The 22,211-nt window shown below is 47.5% G+C and overlaps 1 protein-coding gene and 1 long non-coding RNA gene across 6 annotated transcripts in view; one reads left to right on the top strand and one right to left on the bottom strand.

Moving 5' to 3' along the window:
* Positions 1 to 22,211, top strand: part of EVA1A (eva-1 homolog A, regulator of programmed cell death) — a 50,748-nt gene that overhangs the window by 6,343 nt on the left and 22,194 nt on the right. For 2 of the 3 annotated variants that reach the window (XM_032352589.1, XM_032352588.1), the window contains exon 3: positions 18,702 to 18,824. The exons of the other annotated variant lie outside the window; for it this stretch is intronic. In XM_032352589.1, the coding sequence (XP_032208480.1) occupies positions 18,702 to 18,824 (123 nt within the window). The remainder of the gene's footprint in view (positions 1 to 18,701; positions 18,825 to 22,211) is intronic. 3 annotated transcript variants of the gene reach the window in all.
* Positions 17,845 to 22,211, bottom strand: part of LOC116595814 — a 41,260-nt gene continuing 36,893 nt past the window's right edge. For all 3 annotated transcript variants that reach the window (XR_004287866.1, XR_004287867.1, XR_004287868.1), the window contains one exon: positions 17,845 to 17,937. This is a non-coding gene — a long non-coding RNA (uncharacterized LOC116595814). The remainder of the gene's footprint in view (positions 17,938 to 22,211) is intronic.

The following is a 22,211-nucleotide window of genomic DNA, read 5'->3' as shown; positions in this document are numbered from 1 at the left end:
ACTTAGCGGGGGAGGGGAGGAGGAAAGGAGAGAGAAGGGTGATGGGGGTTGTCTCTCAGCTCTGTTTTACATAAAATCCAGCATGTGACCTCCTAGATCAGACTCCAGGGCTGCCAAGTTCTCTGGGTGGGAGCTGTCTTCACAGTTGTAGTGCTCTTGGACCCCAGAGTCTTTTGCAAGAGGCTCACTACAGATGATGGGTACATATGCTTGCTGATGGGACCCTGGATATAGGTGTTTCTGTAGGTCATCCCAAGACTTCCCTCATTTACTCGCCACTCAGTGACACCTCCCCCACCCGGCATGTAGGAGGTGCTCAGTAAAAGAGAAACGAGTGGATGGATGCCCTAGCATGTAAGACTCATCCTGACCTGCAAGACGCCCTTTCCTGAATGAAGAGACAGACAAGAAACCCAGCCAACACAGGACAGTGTGCTAGTGCCACGAAAGAGAAGGCACGGGGGCACAGAAACAGGCTCCATCGTAGGGTCAAGGAACAGAGCCCAAGGGGCGGTGGTCACTTGTGAGGAGCAGCGTCACCCCAGGGCAAGTGGCTGGTAGATGATGGCAATAGTAACCACCGGGGCAGGTGTCAGTCCCCTTGATAAGGACTTGACTTGCTTTCCTGGCATTGCCCCTCACGACCACCTTCTGAGATGGGTGTTGGAGGAGGAATCGGGATCCCACCCACAGATGACAGGCAAACCTGGGATCCCATCAGGCCCCCAGACTCCAAGCCCTTCATCACGGCCCCAGACAGTTTGGGGACGGTCATGTGATCCTTGAAGATGCTGTTAGGAAATCTAGTTTGCAAGAAGGCAAGACCAGGTGTGTGGGTTGTGCGGGGTGGGTTGGGGGTGGGAATGACCATGTCCTCCTGGTTTATCCCCTTTCCTCTCCCCTGCCTGGTGTCTGAGGCCTTACCTTGCCGGGAGACTGAAGCCGTTGTAAGCTCTCTGTTCCGGGGATCCAGACGGCTGTCAGCCTCGTCTTTGATCGTGCAGGCAGCTTGCACTTTGTCCTCTAAGGTGAAAGCAGGCGGAAATGCCGCTCAGCAGAAGAGTAACCGTAACCTTGTATGGGAAAGAAGGCTTTTTACAAAACACCTGCTGTAACGTAAGCCTCTTCCCCTTCGCCCTGTGCCCTTCTGCCCGTGTCATTCTGACCGTCAGTAGCCGCAGGGAACAGATGTCGGGGGATCTTGTTTCTGCGCAGGGACCCCTGATCAAAAGGGTCTGCCTAAAGCTGTCTTCCTCTGGCACCTCCACAAACACAGCTGACGGGTCCTTTTACTCGCTCACCTTGTCAAGACAGGCCTCGGCAGCCCATGGGAAGGGGCCGGAGGGGGTCTCTTACTGGGAGACACATGCATCATTTTCCGGAAGCACCTATCCTTTGTGTACTTGGGAGAGCGCGCTCTGACGGCAGCTCCTCTCCTTGCTCTAGTGAGATGTGCTGGTGAACCTGTGGGTGGACAGAACGAGCACTGGAAGGGGAGTCAGTACTGACACTATTCTACTACGTGGACCTGGTCCCTTGCTCTCTCCACGGGTCAGTTACATGGGGCAGGGATGGTCAGCCTGGAAGTTCTCCAGCATTAGACCCAGCTGTGTGTCAAAACAGGGTGAGGGTGTTGCAGAGGTACCGAAAACAGTGACTTGGACATTTAGAGTCTGGAAAAGATGCCCGTGAAAGTGAAGGTTGTCCCTGGGCGTGTAGGCTTGCCTGGTCACAGAGACAGCTTTGTGGCTTTGCTGTGTCTGCTCAGCTGAAGCTGTCAGTGTTTGCTGACACCCTTTGCACCAGTGTGAGGTCCTGGGGACACAGAGAAGAACAAGATACTCTTTTTGCTCAAGAGCCTCAGCAGTCCAGCATGGACACAGGACACTCAGAGATAGGAATACAGTATTTTGCTATCCATCTCTCTCATTAAAGCAAGTGTTCTGAATGCAGGACTTATGTCTTGTTGATTCCCAAATCCTTGGAGGCTGCCTTGAGCTCTCACATATAGTAGGTGCTCGGTCAATGACTGTTGTGCCTCTAAAATTCTGTGCTAGACTCACTCACTGAGTGAGATAGCCATCAAGAGGAGGGGCACCTACACGGGGCTTGGATAGCAGCTGAGTCCAAGAGGACATGCGTCCAGGAGGCTGAGACAGAGGGATCCAGGCTCTTTTTGCCTGGATCCAGGGATCTTTTTGTCCTTCTCAAAAAGAAGGACATCACAGTCAGAGAGGCCAGGAAGAAAGACCGCCCTGCCAGGTGAGCAGGCAGGGTGTGCTCCAAGAAAGCAAGGGAGTGAGTATGGATGGAGAGAAAGGAGGCAGATCTATAAACGGGCAAAGGGACCGCATCAGGAAGAGTCTTGCTGAAGAATTGAGATTTTATTCTGTATGCACTGGGGAGCTACTATAGAATTTCACACAGAGAGAAGTCAGAGTTTCATTGTAAAAGTAGACCCCTATGGCATAGAGTAGACATCGGAGAGGAATAAGATAGAGGGCAGGAAGACCAGTTAGGACACCATTCAGTTTTCAAGAGTGGGGAAAAGCCCGGTGTATGGAGTCAGACAGACCTCCGTCTGCGTCCCCGCCCCACAACGTCTTTGCTTCTTTGTGTAACAGGCTATCTATTAAACCTCTCTGTGCCTCCGTCTTCTCATCTGAAGACAGGGACTCCCAAGTTCTCCCTCATGGTTGGGTGATGTTCAGGATTATGTAGATGAGGTAGGTGAAGTGTCTCTCTCCGTGACTGAGCCATAATCAGTACGTGATAATAGCGGTGGAAGTTATTTTTAATACTATTGTTACTTATTGTCATCCAGGTGAGAAATAACGAGGCTCTAGAGACATTGGCCATAAGGGTGGGGAATTGGGCACAGGCTCAAGAAATACTTTGGCAATGAAGTTGACAGAGTTTGGTGACTGATTGCGCGGGGGAGTAAGGGAAGGGCGGGAGTCTAGGATGACTCTGGGGTTTTGGCCTGGACAACCAAGAGGAAAGAGAGTGGTGCTTTTCATCAGGAGACTTCCTGGTGAGGAGGGGAGGGGCAGGGGGAAAGAGAGGAGGGGGTGGAGCAGAGGGAGGTGGGCTGTGGACAGGGAGAGCAGCATTTGCAGGAAAGATGATGAGCTCAGTTTCAGACAAACCGAACTTGAAGCATTTTAGGGATGGCCAGGGAGACATGTGTGGTAGGCACATGGTTTGTAGATTTGATGGTCAGGAGAGAAGTCTTTTTTTTTTTTTTTTTTTTTTAAGAGTTTATTTATTTATTTGACAGAGAGATCACAAGTAGGCAGAGAGGCAGGCAGAGAGAGGAAGGGAAGGAAGCAGGCTCCCTGCTGAGCAGAGAGCCGAAACCGGGCTTGATCCCAGGACCCTGGGATCATGACCCGAGCCCAAGGCAGAGGCTTTAACCCACTGAGCCACCCAGGTGCCCCCAGGAGAGAAGTCTTAAAGAAGGTTCCAGGGCAAACTTTTAACAAGAGGTGAGGAAGTCATGGTATGGCTCAGTTGCCCAAGGAGAGAGAGAGCATGGGAAGAGGAATTATGATGGCTAATGCTTATTGAGTCTCTACTGTGTTCTAAGTACGTCATGTGCCTTAATCCTCTCAACAGCCATTGCCAGGGAAGGCCATTATTGTACCTGCTTTATAAATGAATAAGTGGAGGCACAGGGACAGTACGTCACTTGCCCGAGGTCATACAGCTGTAAGTAATAGACCTGGGATATTAGCCCAGGCAGTCAGATCCAGGCCTGTGCTATCTGTCTGTACCAGACTGCCTCCGAGAGTGGGTGGCCTCTGAGGGAGGGGAAAGGGAGGACCCAGTGCAGGCGACAGGGAGGGGCTGGGCAGAGAGGCAGGAGGAGATGGGAGAATGCCATGTGGAAGAGGAGAGAGTCCGGGAGGGAGGAATCTATAACATCAAGTGACGTGGAAGTCCACTAAGAAAAGAAGTGGAATAGCCATGGATCTGGGAATTAGGGAGCTATTGGTGATGGTGAGGGGAGTTTGAAAGATGAGGAGGCTTAAGGAACAAATGTGAGGTGAGGAGGTAGTGATACCAAGTACAGGCAATTCTTTCCAGAAGCTTGGCTTTGGAAGTACCAGGAGAGAGGGAGTGTTTCAGAGATGGAAAGACCCGTTACTATATACAGGGGGAGGGACAGAGCCAGAGTGGGCCCCACAGAGTGCCTGTGAATGCACTATACACACCGGCAGCAGTATCTCTGTGTCATTTTTCTTTTTCACACAGATTTTTAATACTTCTCCCCATGTTCTGGAAAGCTTCCATGTGAATGGCTGGAAATCACTCATGAAGCTCCTGATAGGTGTTTCAGATCTTTAGCTTTTGGTAGGGGCAGTAGAGAAAATGTTTTTCACAGGGCCTAGCGTGAGTCATCACGTGTGGTCAGATCCAGATCATATCAGATGCATGTGTAATACATCATCTACTGAATTTGTCTTTGAACTAGTCTGTGAGAGAGCACAGTGCGCTGGGGCCCCACGTCACGTGGCTCTCGTCCATTTCAAAGCCAGTGCCCTTCCCCATTCCCACACTGCGCTGAAGAAGGAGATCAGGGCTGGAGGTGAATCTGCAGAAGGAGACAAAGAGTTGCTTGGGTCTTAGAGAAATTGGAAGACGCATTATCAGGTGATTTGCTGGGGTGACAACCCTACACTTAGAATGACTGTAGGTGATTGGGCTACTGCCGCTAAAGTTCTTAATAATAAACAAGACTGACATTTCCTTATAAATGCTTTTTACCAGGCTTAGAGGACACAGGTCCAACAGGCCCTGAGAAGATACATTTATCTAGAGCCAAAGACAATCTCTGTGTCTTAATACATAGGATTCTTTTGTTGTTCAGACCAGAGGTAGATGCCACAGAGGGTTAAAAGCTTGACTTAAACAAGAAATTCAGCTCTGCCTTTATTCAGAGTGCTGACATCCCAAAGGCTCAAGGCTAGAATTAGGGTTCAGCTGCCAACTTCATAAATTTGCCTTGGTTGAAATGGCGTCTTTGCTCTTCTTGGATACATCTCAGAGAAATGCACTTACCTTCACAGAAGGCCTTTATGGATGGGGCTTTCAGAGAGGCGCTGTCCAGAATGAGAAAGGCCACACAGGAAATGGCCTTGGGATATTTTTTTTCCCCACACGCAGCAGCAACTCCGCTGAATAACTTCTTGAACTTGAGCTTTGAATGTCAAGAAAAGTGAATAGTGTGTCTTTCAAGAGTCACATTTCAACTTCGACGGTTCCCTTGGTTCTAGAGGACGCGGTATGAGTGATTCAGGGAAGGTTCATTCCAGCCTAACCCCCTCCCCGTCCTGTCCCACCTGGGTCTCTCACACGGTGGCTGGGTATGAGTGTGAGGGACACATAGGTCACTCTCCCTAGAGACAGAGGGAAAAAGCTCTCGGAGTCTTGCTGATCTTTCCTCAATAGACAAGGAGTAGAGGACGTTCTTCAGGAAGGAATGGCCAGGATTCCGAATAGTTCAGTGCAAATGTGGACTCAGTCTATATCCTATATATGGCTTTCTTCCAGTTGTGCAGAATCTGAATTTACTGATATGGGAAAGGGCTATGTACACATCGCATGTGGATTCCAAGAATGAGGGTTTGCGTATGATCCAAACATCCACACAGCTACCAGTGCTGCTGTTGCCCACCCACCCTTCTGGGCCACGGGAGACCTGAAGGGTCTGAGAGGCAGGATCCTGCATGTTCAGAAAGTAACAGTTTTGATGTCTTCGGTTCTTTCATTTGCATTTGATTTATTAGCAAAATCTTTTTTTTTTTTTTAATTTGTTTAGTCATTTGCTTATTCAGCAAACTCAACAACCACCGTGTGGCTGGCTCCAGGCCACACAACGGTAATGTGGTGTTGAATCCACCAAGTCCTAGTTGCTGCCTTCTTAGAGCTCACAGTTGTTAGGGCACAGGCATTAAAGCGATAAAGACACAAAGAAATGCATGATTACAAACTTTGGTAAATGCGGTGCTGGGAAAGAACAGAGTGCTCTAGGAGGGGGAGAGAGAGAGAAGAAAGTTTAGCGTGGGGGTGACCAGTGAGGAAGACAGATAGGAAGACCCATAGTGTATACAACCATTTATCGGTGGGATATCATTTCCAAGGAAGGAGTGCCTTTGGATAGGGCTGAGGGGGCAATGCTAGAAGGCTTCATAAAGGAAGGAATATCGAGGAGTAGTTAGAAGTTTTCTAAATGGAAAGGGAATAGAGTTGCTCTGGGGAAGGGACCTGGCGTGTTTGGAGGGTGCTCATTCAGTGAGGATGGAGATTAGGTTGCAGGGGGGAATAACGAGAGGTGAGCTGGGAGAATAGAGAAGGGTCAGCTCACACCACATAGACTTTGTCTTGGAGGCAATTGACTGGAGAGAGCGGTGAGTTACCCAGGGGAGTGTTCTAGAACAAGTTACCAAGGGTCTAGCAAAAATTTTCTGTAGAAGACCAGAGAATAAATATTTTAAACTTCGCAGGTCATACAGTCTGTGTTACAGCTACTCAGCTCTGCCAACAGAGTGGCCAAAACAGCCATAGACAGACATAAACGAGCGAGCGTCACTCTGTTCCAGTAAAACTTGAAACACGTAAATAGGCAGCGGGCTGGATTTGCCTGCAAGCTGTAGTTTACCAGTCCCTGCTCTGGAATGACATTCTGGTGGCCTGCTGGAGGTTGGACTGGAGGAGGGGGAGACAATGGAGGTAGGGAGGCTGGTTAGGAGCCATTGCTTTAATTCAGGGTAACTAGATGAGAGATCCTGGGGAGAAATGGTTTGTGACATGCTTCGAGGTAAAAGTGACAGAACTGCATGGCCCATTTGATGGGAACATGTCTCATTGTTTCTTTAAGGCTCAGTGGACTAATTCTTCCAGTGAAGAAAAAAAAAAAAAATCTCAGACATTCTATGTGTGTGACTCAGAAGCAGGCATATGTCCTGGGAGGTCACCTGCTGGTCACAAGACACCGTGCTGGGGGCATGACATAGATGACCTCATTGTTAAGCATAATTCTTTAGGATATTAAGTTGTATTTCCTGTTTTCCAAAGTGAAGCTTAGAAATCTGAAGTCGTTTGCCCAGAGTCACAGAGCTGGCACGTGGTGGAGCGGAGATTGAACCCAGGTCTCCTGTCAGATGTGCCTGTGCCCTTCCAAATGTAGTCTTCTCCCCTCCTTGCGGGGTGTGGCACAAAGCTCTACTCCCTGAGTCTCCCAGCTCCCTCCTCTCCCTCTTTCTGTCCCTGTGAAGACCTATTCTGCCCTTTACGGTTTTCTATTAGCCTCTGGCGCAGCAAGGACAGGATGTATGTTTAAGCTGCAGAAACCTGGGGGTGAGCTTCTGTGTTCGACAAAGGCTGTGCAGCAAAACTCAAACCCAGACAGGTCTAGCCGGATGATCTGTGCGTGTTACCGTGTGGAGAAGTCGGTGTGGCCTTAGGTTATGGATGAGGAAATCCCTGAAAGTAAGTGCCTAGATTAAAATACCGTCTGGTTCACTGGCTGATGTAGATACCAGGAGATGTTTGTCACATTGAGGTAATAGTATCAGATAAGGGAAAACTACAGGTTTAAACCCAAGAGGTCAAGGTTAGCCTCTGAAAGGACAAACCTGATAAGGTGTGGTCAAGGAAATCAATTCAGTTACCAGCTCCATCAGGTTGTCTAGAAACCCCACTGATCATTAGTTTAGTATCTGTCCAGATTCGGCTAGACACTGTTTCTGCCTTGACTATTTTATTTTATTTTATTTTTTAAAGATTTTATTTGTTTATTTATTTGTCAGAGAGAGCGAGCACACACAAGCAGGCAGAGTGGCAGGCAGAGGCAGAGAGAGAAGCAAGCTCCGTGCCAAGCAAGGAGCAGAATACGGGACTCCATCCCAGGACCTTGGGATTATGACCTGAGCCAAAGGCAGCGGCCTAACCAACTGAGCCACCCAGGCGTCCCTTTGCCTTGACTATTTTAAACAGGACATTGGAGACAGATCCACGAACAGCTGAATTATGTCCTGTATATACAGCAGTCCTTTTAGTGAGATGTAGTGACCAGAATTGGGTCACATGGTAAGTGGAATGGCAAGAGACCACCAAGGTTGACGTGGGTCAATTATAGGACCCAGGTCTTGGGCCCCAGTGGATGGACACAAACAAAAGTGGGGCTCCTGTAGCAAGGAGGAGAGGCAGATGCCTTCTGGGGATTAACACAGGTGTCTGCCCCAAGTGTTGATCTATTTTGACCACCAGCCTGTATTACTTTACTAGGGCTGCCATGCCCAAGCACTACAAAGCGAATGGCTTAGAACAACAGAAACATATTGTCTCACAGTTCTAGAGGCCAGACGGGTATCAGCAGTGCCATGCTCCTTCTGAAACCACAGGGGAAGCATTTGTTCCAGGTGTCTCCCTGGCTTCTTGTAACCAGCTAGCTTCCTGTAACATTTTTGTCTTCTACCTGTGTCTTCACATCATCTTCCCTCTGTGCGTGTCCCCTTTTTATGAGGACACCAGTCATACTGGATGAGGGCCTACCCTGATGGCCTCATCTTAACTTAGTTAAACCTTGCAAAGACCCTATTTCCAAATAAGGTCGTATTCTGGGGTACCGAGTTTAAGACTTCGCCATTTATTTATTTATTTATTTTCGGATGGACACAGTTCAACCCCTAACACAGCTCAGGAGTTCAGAACTGCTTCCCGAGGTCAAGGTGACGGATCCCACTCCAAGGTTTCTTCACCCATGGTCATCTTTCTGTCTGCTTCCTCTGTGTGCTATGCTTCCTCTGTGTGCTCCTGGGGACATAGGGATTTCGTCTCTAGTGTCTCCTCATTTATCATATTTCAGATGGTTTCCCATTCTGACGTCTCAGCCTTTGCCTTGGCAGTGTTCTTGAGACCATAGTCAACTGCATTTGTCCTCTTGGGCTCTGCTTTCCCTACTTTGCCCTTTGCTCATTCGTTTACCGGTTCATATGACGCACGTGCTGAGTTCCTGTCGCACTCCGCTGTTGTCGTTCCAGGCACGACACTAGGTTCCGAGGACGTAAAGCTCATTCGTTTACCGGTTCATATGACGCACGTGCTGAGTTCCTGTCGCACTCCGCTGTTGTCGTTCCAGGCACGACACTAGGTTCCGAGGACGTAAAGATGAAAAAGGTGACGAAGACCAGGTTCTGCTCTCAGGGAGTTCTTGTGGGAGGCCACGCAAGCAAATGGGGTGACGCGATTGCGAAGGGCAGTGTGCGTGCAGATTCTGAGCACTGTGCGGTCCCCAGCACAGCGTCTCCTTCGGCTCCCTAGTGCCTACAGGAAAGAGTCCAAGCCCCTCGCAGAGCACGCCAGGCCCCTTCAGGAGCATCATCTCTTGCTGTTCCTTTCCTTTCACGTTGTGCTCCATTCCTTTTGGTCCGCCTCTGTTCCCCAGCCTCATAGATTTCCGTCTCAAAGCCCGTCTCTCTGCATGAATGCCATCTCTGTTGGAATGTGCTCCCTCTTCCCCATCCTCACTATTAGCCGCTTGATTAACTCCTGTTTCTTCTTTGAGACTCACATCTGGGGCTGCCTCTTCACTGTGCCCCCCCATCCTCTCTCTGCTCCCTCTGCTCCCTGTTGGGAACAATACTCCCCTCCCCCAGAGAGACACTGTTGGAGGCTTATTTATCTGTGTAACCCCAGCCTCTAGTAGCTTGCTTGTGTTACTAGATGCTCAATCAATGAATGAGTAAGTGAATGAGCCAGTGAATGATTCCTAGTCTGTGTCTTGCTTCTGCTCACTTCCAGCTGCCCTTTTTCTCCGGACTCCTTCTCCCCCAAGTCATATGTCTGACCATCTCGTCTACCACAAGCCCAGGGCTCTTGATGCTCTTTCCCTTATGCCGACGCTTCAGCTCTGCTGACCCTGTTGGTCAGTGGCCATTCACTATCTCATCTCTGGTCTGTCCTGCTTCCCACAAAGAAAGACCTGTTTCCTTGGGGAAGATGGATCTTCGAGAACAAGCAAAACTGCCTCCATGACCTTTTCTGGGTCTCCATTTCCAAAACGCCTCCCTTTCCCAGTATTAGGAGTGAGGGACAGGCCATTTCTGCCACACTGATTAATTCAATAATCATCTTTTTGAACCCCAAATTTGTACCTGGATTCTCTGCAGAAGCACACCAACTCGCTAGGTTCTGAAGATCTGTTTCTTTAACCCCTTCCTGCTGAATATATTGGGTTTCTCCTACATATGGACTAACATAGTGACTTAAAAAAATTTTTTAGGGGCACCTGGGTGGCTCAGTTGGTTAAGTGACTGCCTTTGGCTCAGGTCATGATCCCAGGGTCTTGGGGTGAGCCCTGCATTGGGCTCCTTGCTCAGCGGGGAGCCTGCTTCTCCCTCTCCCTCTGCCTGCTATTCCATCTGCTTGTGCTCTCTCACTCTGTCAAATAAATAAATAAAATCTTTTAAAAAAACTTTAAAAAATGTTTTAGCATTAAAACTCTTTAAATGAGTTTAAATGGCTTATCCATGAGTGAAACAGAAAAAAAAAACCCAATATTTTGTTGTATATGTTATTTTATGTGATAATTCTAGCTTACGATATAAAGTTAATTAATGAAAGCAATGAGACTGTTATGATGGATGAACATGAAAATTTGAAATGGAAGGTTTGGGATAACGGTTGCGGCCTCAAAGTGTCCTTGCCATTAATACATCATTGTGTTTTGTATTAGCTGTAAGGCCTTGAGAAAATTGTGACTGCCAACATTGGAAGTAATAACACTTTTAAATAGGATACTTTACAGATTCAGGTTATTCTGATTAAGGTGACCCAGAACCTTGAAAGAGGAATATAGGAAAAATTGGTTTTAACATTGACTCAAACACTATGTGACAACTGTTTTCATTCCTTAATTATAAAGGAGCTAATTGAAAGGAATAAACAGGTTCTTCAACCAATTTATATCTTTGTTTGACAGAAAAACATGTTGTATCATTATGAAATATTATGTTATTAAAATTATTTTCAACAGCTTCAGTGCCTGTTTCTCTCTAGTATCATTTAAAGCCTTTAACACAGCAAAAAAAAAAAAAAAAAAAAAAAAGGGAAGAAAAGAAAGAAATAAAAAGATACATTTACCATGTTGAGCCCAAATTTCAATTCTCACTTTCACTTTGTCACCTATAGGAGGAATGAATGGTAACAGCCTGTCCCTGCATTACTGAGTTGGAATTTTTGTTTCACTTTATTTTTATTTTTAAGATTTTATTTGAGATAGAGCAAGAAAGAGAGCACAAGCAGGGGGAGAGGCAGGCAGAGGGAGAAGAAGTAGGCTCCCCACTAAGCAAGGAGCCTGATGTGGGACTCCATCCCAGGACCCTGGAATCATGACCTGAGGCGAAGGCAGATGCTTAACCGACTGAGCCACCCAGGCACCTCTGAGTCGGAGCTTTAAAAGCCTGCCAAGCACTCTAAGAATAAAACAAGCATCAGTGCTACCCACATTCCCCGGTGCAGCGTGTTGTGTGATCACTCGTTACTGCACGGTGCACTATTATATCTTTATTAGAGCGTGCACTCTCTGCATACCCCTGAGGCTTGCCTGACATTTAATTGTGCACAGCCCACATGAGCCAGGGTGGTGGGAGTGTCCTTGCACACATGATTTTAAAGCATGAGGAGACTTGCTTGGGTCTGATGGCTAAAAGACATTTTTGGAACTGCGGCTTTCCTGATTAACTACATGTGTTCAAACATAGGCACGGTTTGGGCAGGAGAACCTTGTTTCCGAAGTGGGCATATCAACCTGCAGCTCCTGAGGTCTGTGATCGCTCACATTTGACCTATCACACACTTGACTGTATTTGCTTATGGTTTAAAAAACATTTAAAAAAATATAGCTGGACTCAAACATGTGTAGAACCTTTGGAACTCCTCGGTTGAGCCCTAGCATCTTGGAGGGAGGTGGGAGACCGCTGGGGCGTCAGGGAGGCTGTGGGGCTGGGGCAGGCCTCCTTGCTGCAGTCAGAGAGATGTCTGCTGGCTCAGGAATTTTCACCTTCCAGATGCTCAGCGTTTGTCTGTGTGGACTTGATTTGTCACAGAGCAGGTCGTGTGTGGCTGTGGGACCAGCTCCCCCTGGAAAAGAACCATCAGGAAGGTCTCAGGGGGAAGCTGCCTGCATCCCCAAGGATCGATGCGGTTCCTGCCGAGGAAGGCTGGCGTTGCCTCACCTCGGATTTCTCTTTCCCGCAGCTCCCTGAGGGACGGCACTGGACTTCCAGACTCCCTGCCATCAGGGTGTTTGCTCCGCCCTTCTGACTGATGCTCTGGTTTTAATAATGGTAGTGGACCAAGAACTCAGCTTGGGGCCAGGAGGCCCGCGGACACCAGATGACTAGGAATGCTTCTTGTTCCCACTTGCGTGCTCCTTGGTGGGGCATGATTTCTGTGAGTCCCCACACTTCTGGATGCCTCAGAGAGACCAGACTTGGGGGACCCTACCGGTGGTGGACCAAAGTCTCTGCTTGCGGAATACTGGTTAGGAATACAGTGGCAAGTGGATTGCCTTCTTTCATGGGCTTCCTTAAAGGAGCCACAAGTCTGCTAGCCTGTCCGGTCCTACTCGCCGTTCTGAAGAGAAAGCCACGCAGGATTTGGTCAGAATTACTCAAGCACATGCTGGTGTGGCTGACCCACAGGGTTGGAATCCTTTTCCTGCCCAGTGCGGTACGCAGTGTGATTCTTATGACTTCCTGACAGTCCCCGTGACTGTTTCTTCTCTTTCCAGCAGACACGGGCAGGCTCCTTTCCTCCAGAGTTGTCAGTGAGCCTTCTCCTCTCCATTTGGTCTACTCAGTCAGGGCACACATCAGCTGAGGACTCCCACACACCAGCAGTTAGCGCTCCAGGATCACTGCACGCCTCCAGCCTTCCTTTCCAATGGGATTCCCCCAGACACTGCATTTCATACCTTCTGGCCAAACTCAGTGCTCCTGGGTCTTCCTGTGCCTCCTCCATGAAGGAGAATATGATGTAAGGCCCCTCTTTTCAAAGAGCTTGTAGCCTAGTGCAAAATATTAAAAGCTCACACTTCAGCTATATGCAGAAGATTGGCATGCAGGGTTACAGGAGTCCCAAAGAGGGAGCAATTACATATGCAGGGTGGGTCAGAGGAAGTCCTCACGGGAGGTGGTGAGGTGATGTCGATCTTCAAGGATGGGTAGGACTCAGAAATGCAGTAAGTGGAGAAGTACATTCAGCACAGTGAAACCCAGAGGTAGACCCCATGGGGAAGTATATGAGGGAGAGAATGACTCCCATTCGCTTGGACGTTGGGCCATGTTGGAAGGAATGTGACTGTGTAGGTGGTGATTTTAGCACAGAGGAGCGGCATTGCTAGAACACGGCTTCCAGGTGCTCAACCTGGCACCAGTGTATGATGTTGGGGTGGGGAGGGTGGAGGAAAGGGAGGTTTTTCTGAGTCAGGCAAGTGGCAGATGGCATGGAGAGTCAGAAGGGATAGGAGGTAGAATTTCCAGGACAAGGGAGAGGAAGGGCCCACCATAACCCCCAAGTCTGATCCTGGAGGCTCAGGGGATTATGCAGACTGTAGAGAAAAGAGGAAACGTGTGGGCGGGGAGATGGATTTAGGACGAGCTGGGCTGGAGAGATATCTGGCAAATCCAAGTGGAGACTCCCATTTCCCCTAGCCCAGCCTCAGCTCTGGATTCCCCTTGGAGGTCAGGCTCCTGTCCCCTCTCCTCCTGGTGAGGATGAGCAGCCCCACTTTGACACCAAATACTGACCCCCTGATGGACTGACCTCAGGCTGATGATGAGAAGCTTGGTGTCCATCCCTAGCCCCTCAAAGGACCAGCCTTTGCTCATTTCCTTCTCAAATGCCTATCCCCTTTCTTATGTTCTTACTAATTAATGTTCTTACTAACTAATGTTCTTACTAACAGAAACCCCTGCCTCCTTACCACACCCCCCCCCCCCCCCGGCTGGTGCCAGAGCTCTGGTGTCTGTGGACAGAACCCAGAGGCTGAAAGGCAGTCTCTAAAGATAACTTCCTGGGTTTTCTCTTTGTCCCACCAGCCTAGGGGACACCTTGTGGCTTCCACTTTTTTGGAATGGTTGGTGACCATTTTTAAGGCCCATATGACTGGCTCCCCTCTGCTGTCTGCAAGGCCCAGTCCTCAGGGTGTGTATGGTCCTTAGAGCTGGGTCCTGGCCCTCTCTCCACTCCTAGGTGCTACTTCAAGTCCAACAGCACACCTCAGCAAGTGACTTCCAGGAAACGGGAGGTGTCCAGCAGGCACACAGCACACTCGGCGCCTGGCACCCACCCTCGACCTTTGATGAAAGCATCTTTCATACTGTGCCCTGGGGTCTGAAAATTCCTTCTGGATTCTCACCCCTCCCTCTGTTCTACCCTGGTTATCCTCCCACAGCCAGACACCTGGCCTTCATGCTGCGGGGAGGTCTCCGCCCTGTGGGTGCTGATGCTTCCTGTCTTGGTGGGTTTTGCTGCTGGCTGCATCCGGGTTCTGGCAGAGCCATCATCCGGTTTCTTGGGAGCCTCCCCTGTGTGTATGGTTTGGGGCATGCAGAAATAAACTGAAACTGGGGAGGGATCTGGGAGCGTCCAGGGCCTCTGGGACTGATTTAGTCAAACATCTTCAGTCACTTTCTTCTCATTCTGAAGACTTCACATAATTAAAACCACTCCTGGCCAACACTAAATAAATTTTGCACATGCTGCTTGAATTACTGTGCAGTCTTACCCCAGTGTGGCTTTCTCAGAGATTAATATTTCACTGAAACTATTCCTCTGGGTAGGCTGAAGCCAGCAGCTGTGGAAATTCAACATTTGCTTTATACAATGAAACTTTAGGACAAGGCTGCTTTTTGCATTTCTCAGATATGTAGCTCATTTGGAGGGAAAAAAAAAAAAAAAGCATTCTTGGTAGAGTGCATGTGGCATGAGTCAGATAGCCCGGCTTGTGTTGCTATGTATTTGGATATAAAGTGATGAGAAAATGTGACTTTAAATGTTTATCATACAACATGGGTGCATACAAGTTAGTTATACCATTTATTGAGCACCTACTGTGTGCCAGGCATCAACATGTTCTGTATTCTCATACACACCTCAGGAGTGGACCAGACCTGGGCCTATTTGCCTTCCGATCCCTGTTCTGCCCTGAATAGCGGGGTCTGACTGGGAGGCCGCCTTTCTCAGAGTCCAGGGTGCTCTGGCTTCCTGCTGGGTTTGGCCTATGGAGGCACCAGTGGGAGGTTAGAGGATAGAAGAATGGAGGACGCCAGAGTATTTCCTCACTCTCTGTCTTCCTTCTAATAGTGCCCACATTTCTATGGTTCCAGATTCTTCCTGGTGACCCTGGCTCCTGGGTAACATGCCTCCTCCCTTTGTCCCTTCAACCGTCTGCTGCCCATTGTTGCTGATCTCTTGATTGCTTCACGGTCCCATCCTTATGCCAACTAATTTCATCTTTTTAAAATGATGTCCATCTGAGAAGTTCTTTAACTCTTGACTTTGTCATCTATCATGTCAGGCTTCATCCCTCAGCTTCTCCATCACCTTCCACCTGTACGTCTATCTTCATCATTGCAATCCATTCCCTGCACTCCATTCCTTCTGTTGCAAATACTTGAAACAGTTTCTGTTTCTCTGCTTAGATGCTGATTGATTGACTGATTGAGGTGGGAACCAGCCTCATTTTAATGAGGAGGAAACAGAGGGTCAGGGAGGTTCAGCTCACTTGACCAGTCTTAAAGATAGGGGCGGATGGAGCTTGGTTTTAAATTGAGGTCTGATCAGTCCTGAAGCTTGTGCGCCTTCTCTGACATTAGCCTGTGTTCTGTTTGTTGGTGCCACATGAACCAAATCTAATCTCTCCTACATAATCCCTTCATATTCTAGAAGAAAACTCTCACCATCTTCTCTTTCCCTTCAACTGTTGCTCTTAAGAACGAATTTTGAATTTCCCCTGATGTCCTGGTTGAGTCTTTTAGATTAGTTCTTCTTAAACTTTAATGTGAAGATTATGGTTCAGGATGACTCTGGAGACAATTTTATGCTTATTGTTAGAAATCACAGGGAGAGCCTGTGTTCCATTTAACCAGTTTCCCTGATGATAACATTTTGCAGGACTGTAGTACAATATCACAGCCGGGATGTTCATTGTGATAGAGTCAAGAAGCAGAACATTCCCCTCACCACCAGGATCCTTCTGTTGCCCTTGCATAGCTGCACTCACTTCTCTTCTGGCCCCATCCCTTCCTTAACCCCTGAAACCAATTTGTTCCCCACTTCCGTAATTTGACATTTCAAGAAGGTTATAAAAATGAAGTCGTACAATACACAACCTCAATCAAAGATTGAGGTTTTTTTCCACTTGGCATAATTTTTTGAAGTTTCTTCCAGGTTGTTGCATGAGTTAAAAGTTGGTTTGTTTTTTCTTGTTCTGATTAGTATTCCATGTCATGGATGTACCACAGTTTGTTTAAACATTCACCCATCGAAGGAAATTTGGGTTGTTTCCAATTTGGGGCTATTACAAATAAAGCTGCTATAAATATCTATATGGGTTTTGTGGGAACCTAAGTCTTCATGTCTCTAAGATAAGTGCCCAGGAGCAATGCAGTTGCTGGGTTGTATGACAATTGCATGTCTAGTTTTTGAAGAAATCGCTAAATTGTTTTTTCCATAGTGGCTGTTCCATTTTACATTCCCATGAGCAATGTATGAGTGATCCATTTTTCCACACCCTTGTCAACATTTGGTGCTGTCACTATTTTTGAAGTTTCTTTACATATTCTAGATACTATTCTTTTTGGTAGATAAATGATTTGCAAATAATTTCCCCCACCCCCACTTTTTTTTTTTTTAAAGATTTTATTTATTTATTTGAGATGGAGAGAGAGAGAAGGGGGAGGGTCCAAGGGAAAAACAGACTTCCTGCCAAGCAGGGAGCCTGATGCGGGACTTGATCCTGGGACTCCAGGATCATGACCTGAGCTGAAGGCAGTCGCTTAACCAATTGAGCCACCTAGTTCCCAACCCCCCCACTTCTATAGTTTGTTTTTTTCATCCCCTTAACACAGAAGAAATTTTTTTTTATCTTGATTATATCCAAATTATCAATTTTCCTTGTTTTGGAATGTGATTTTGGTGTCACGGCTAAAAAATTCTTTGCCTAGTCCTAGATCCCAAAGATTTTCTTAATAAGAAGTCTGAGGTCTCAGAGAGGTTCCTTTGACTCCACGGGTGAGAGAAGTAGAAGATAGAAGGTTCTGGTTGGAGAGTGGGATTTCTGAGTGTGAGTCAGTCACCCACAGTCTCTCAACACTGGCTCTGTGATTTTAACTGTGGGAGGCCCTGGGAACAGAGAGCAGAAGGAAGACATGGTCCCTGCCCTTAAGGAGCTCGCACCCCCTATTCGATGTCAGAGGTCCAGGATGTGTCCCTGGAAATGGTTTGCTACGTTGGAGGGGAAGTTAGAGGCAGCAAAGGAAGCAAAGTGGCCGGCAGGCTAGTATGTTGGATGTGTCACTCACCGGTGTTTATCAGTCCTGTGGAGAAAAGCAGGTTTCTTTCTACCACGTGTATCCTCTTCCCATCCTGTGGTCTGGAAGCTCTTTTTCCATTCAAGCCTTTGCCTCTCAGATGCCATGTGACCACCCTGGGGACAGTTCTTGAGTGGTTTTCGCTAGTGTAGAGGGGAGGGTGAGTGGGTCTCCAAGACCTGTTTCCACGCTTTGGTGCTCGAGTCTCTAAAGAACTATCGATCCTGTGCTTTAAGTTTCCTTTTCGTTCTTGCCCTTAATTTCGTCACCAGGAAAATGGAGATAGCAAGGTGCCACAATTCCTTTGTGAGGCTGAGGCAGCTGGGACACGTATCTGTAAGACACGGAGCAACAAGCAGAAGTCAGATGCTGCAGGAGTCAGCAAGAAGTGTGTCCAAAGGACCACATGTGTATAAGGGGAGCCGGGGGACTGCTCAGCGCCCCAGGAGCTCCGGGATGGATTTCATTCCTTCTATACAGTTTTCAGTGAAGCTGGCAACATCAAGAAGTTGTGCAGATCTAGTTGTTCAGAGGCCCCTGGTGGCCTCCCCAGCTGGGTTGAACATAGCTTGAGGCCTTGCGACTCTGGCTGTGGGATTCCACGCATCAGCACTTCTGGGTTTTTTGTGCCTACACAGAGCTGCGTGAGACTTCATTTCATGGCCATCTAGGCACTGCTGTCTGGGAGCCAAATTCCCTCCCTTCCTGTTCCAAAGAGACTGGCCTGAAAACTTCACGGATGAGGGGCCACGTGGACACATCCCACGGTAGCTGTGGTTGTGGGCTTTGGCTGCGGGAGGGAAGAGGAAGCCTGCACCGCTGGTCTTTTACCCCTTGCTTCCCTTTCTGCTATGAACTTGGGAGTTTGGTGTCTCTGGCTGTCTGGCTCAAACTCTGTATGAAACTCTGGCAGCAGGCTTTACCCTCTCAGGAGATGCTACTGCATCTTTTCAGAGGTCCAGGTAAACCTTGCCTGGGTTTCTCTGCGGGGTTCATGACGATGTTAGGTCTAAGGCATGATGTGATCTTCTGAGCACGTGATGGCTTTCTGATTTTTTTTTTTTTTTTTTTTTTGGTGCCATTTCTCTTTTCTTTCAGAGCCTGAGAAGCCAATTGGGGCCAACCAAGTTTCAGAACCTCTACTGCTTGGCACCAGAATCACCAGGGATGAACTGTATTTGCCAGATGATCCTCTGTTCCTGACAGCACATCCCTCCCCAGGTAGCTAAGGGGATAATGAGTTTTTACCCCCCTCTGCATGCTGCGTAATGAGATAGTCACTTGCACAGCAGCTTATGCACCAGGGCCTACTCACTGCTGCTACTGAAGTATAAGATGAAATCTGTCAGCCTTGGGCACATTTCATTTTATACACTCAGTGATTACATGCAAGATAAATGAGTGGACTCAGAGTTCCAGAGAATATGATTTTGCAGCACTGGGAGTGAGGTTACCTCTAAAATGGAAGCCAGTGAAAATAATGTCCAATGCATATAATTAGCCATTCCATCTAAGAGATGGTGCTCATAGGCTGTCATCTTCATCAAGAGACCAGCGTGTGTTTAGGGACACAAAATTATGGGATGTAAGTGATGGACAGAAGCTGTGCTTTTTCAATTGTGTTGCAGTTTGTCAGTAATTAGTTGAAGGAGCTTTGAGTCAGGAATGAGAGAAGGCCATCGGAGAGTAAGATTTGTAAGAATTGGTGGGTGCTGTCCAAAGAGAATGTGCTGTGATGTTGGTTGACTGGACCTGGAGTGTCCTCTAAGCACGACTTCCCCTAAGTAGTGTGGGGTTAATCCAATGGGTTATCACCAGGAGAAAGCCCTAGCTTTGAAAATACGCAGCTCCATAGTTGTAATTTTGTCCTTGCCAAGATAATCCCCAGGATCCGGTTGTCTACAAGAGGACCTGCTTTAGCTCTGGTGCTAGCTGACTCCCCAGTTATGAATTAATAAACTGCTACTGGTAGATGTATTCCCTTGAGGGCTTCGTTACTGTGAGCTGTTCTGGTCACTGGGAATATTGAGTTACTGACCTAGAGCTTGGACTCCTGTCCTGATCAAGGCCTGCCAGCCCTCTCTCTGACACTGTCCCAACAGTACTGGTGATACATACGTGTTTCACAAACACTGAGAATCACTTAGACCGGTAAATGAAGTAATGATGTTTGTTTTAGAATCGGGTTTCTCCACCTTGATACATTCACATTTTGGACCAGATAGTTGTGAGTTCTTTGTTGTGAGGGACTAGGCTGTATGCTGTAGAATGTTTAGCCTATCCTTCCCTCCTGCCCACTAGATGCCAGTATTAACACCCACTGCAGTTGTGACAACCAAAAATGTTACTGAACATAGCCAATGTCCCCTGTGGGGGGCTAACTGCCCAAAGTTGAGAATCACTGATCCTCGGAGCTAGCCAGCGGTAAGGGACTTCCCTGAGGAACAGACCACAAAATTGTACTTGGGGGTGGATGAGTGCTTCATGCCCCTCACCTTCATATTGGTAGGTGAATTGGTGATTGATCTCCAGAGAAACAGAAGCAGTAGGGAATATATATCCTACCACTAGGATACATAAGAAGTCCCAGGGTCTGCCATCTGCAAGCTGGAGACCCAGAAGAGCCTGTGGTATCATTCAGTTCGAGTCTGAAGGCCTGGGAATGAGGGGAGCCGAAGGTGACAGTCTAAACTGAGGCTGGAGAAGAAGAGATGAGCTGTCTCAACTTAAGCAGTAAGATAGGAAAAAGGAGGCAGATTCCTCCTCCCTCCAGCTTTCTTTCCATTGGGCCCTGAGCAGCCTAGATAATGCCCACCCACAGTGGGGAGGGTGGTCTGCTTTTGTGAGTCTACAATTTCAAATGCTAACCTCATCTGGAAACACCCTCACAGACACACCCGGAAATAATGTTTAATCTGGGCACCCCACGGCCTGTCAGATTGACTCATAAAATTCATCACCACAGTAAGAGATGCAAAAAGGTTTTAATGATAGGGCAGATCACCAGGGGGAGGTGTCCAGAGCTACTTGGACTTCTCATCTCTATTAAGGGAGAGTCAAGGAGAAGGTTTGGATTTAGAGTTTGGCTCTGGTGTGGATCACTTTTCTAACTTCTGAAGACCATGCTGTCCTGAGCAGAGTCTCTTCTGCCGAGCCCTGCCCTCTGTCTTGGTCTCCTCACTAAGGTGTCCTGTAACCATCTGGAGAACTGCCTGAGCAGCAGGGCTGGTGAGGACTCGCCCTTGTACTCTAGGTCAGCTTTATAAAGGAGGCACTAAGTGCTCAGGCTGAAGGGGATCACAGAGGTCAGGTAGACCACTTTGCAAACTCTGCTGGGCATTTTATAAAATGGGAATTTGATTCTAAAAATCTCAGGTGGTGTCCAAGATTATGTAGGTCCAACAAGCTCCCAAGTGATGTCAATGATGCTGGTCCTTGAACCATACTTTAAGTAGTAAGACTTTAGACCAGAGGTCTGAAAACAATGGCCCATGGACCAAACTGGATCCACTACCTATTTTTGCAAATAAAGTTCTGTTGGAACATAGCCACACTTGTTCGTGTACATTTTGGCTGTGGTGGCTTTTGTACTGCAATGGCCAAGCTGAGGAGTTGAGACAGAGATTCCATTGCCCATGAAGCCTGAAATAGGTACTCCCTGGCCCTTATAGTAGAGATGCTCTGACCTCTGCTCTAGGCTGACTTGTGCCACGTGGACCGACTATGGAGGATCTTCCTGGTCACTCCTTTGGATGGATCATCCAGAGGTTACCTTTCCTTACCCTTGGCCTGTCTTCTTCATCCCTCTTCTTCTTCCTCTAGCTCCTGCAGCCCTCCCCATTAGTGCCTGGGGCATGACTCAGAAGAATTTCTGTGCCACAGTGAACTTTCCATCTTGTATGTGATCTTCTCATTGTCCTGACAAAGTGTTCTGCCTGGCACCCCACTCAGAGCCTGTCAGCCCTGGTATTCTTTGGTCGTCTAGGTGAATCACACTCAGAACTGTTTAGAAACACCCTCAGAGACTTATGCATATAAAGCTCATGCCTGAATGCTCTATTTGTTTCTCAGCCAACCAACATTTCATCAGGCACTATGCTAGATTTTCAAGTGACAAGGATACATCAGATGCCTCTTCAGTCTAGGGGAAAAACCTATAAACTGATCATTCAATTACCGTATCGTGGGTGCTATATTAGAAGAGTATTTAGATACTTTGATTGCCAAAGAAAAAGGTCTGGGTAATGTAGAGCTTCACTGCAGTGGACCTTTCTTTTTTTCCCTCTCAGTCATGAATTTTTATCAAATTTTAGACAAACACATTTTTGCATCTGGTGGTGTGATATGTTTTTCCTCTTAATCTCTAAATGTGGTAGATTACAATTATTTACTCTCCAATTTTAAAAGTGAAATAACTTTTTTAATTTAAAATTAAACTACATTTATGTGTAGATATACATTGGAATTTTATTTGCTTCAATTTTAATATCAGTATAAAATAATTCTACCACCATTTCTGTTAACTTAAAACCAGAATTGGTTTGCAGGATTCCCTAAATGGAGCAACACTTTTAAAATTCACTGTTGTACCACATGAACACCTTATTT

This window comes from Mustela erminea, chromosome 7, assembly GCF_009829155.1.
Source record: "Mustela erminea isolate mMusErm1 chromosome 7, mMusErm1.Pri, whole genome shotgun sequence".
NCBI lineage: Eukaryota > Metazoa > Chordata > Mammalia > Carnivora > Mustelidae > Mustela > Mustela erminea.
The sequence above is the reverse complement of the archived record's forward strand: the minus strand, read 5'-3'. Positions and strand labels throughout refer to the sequence as shown.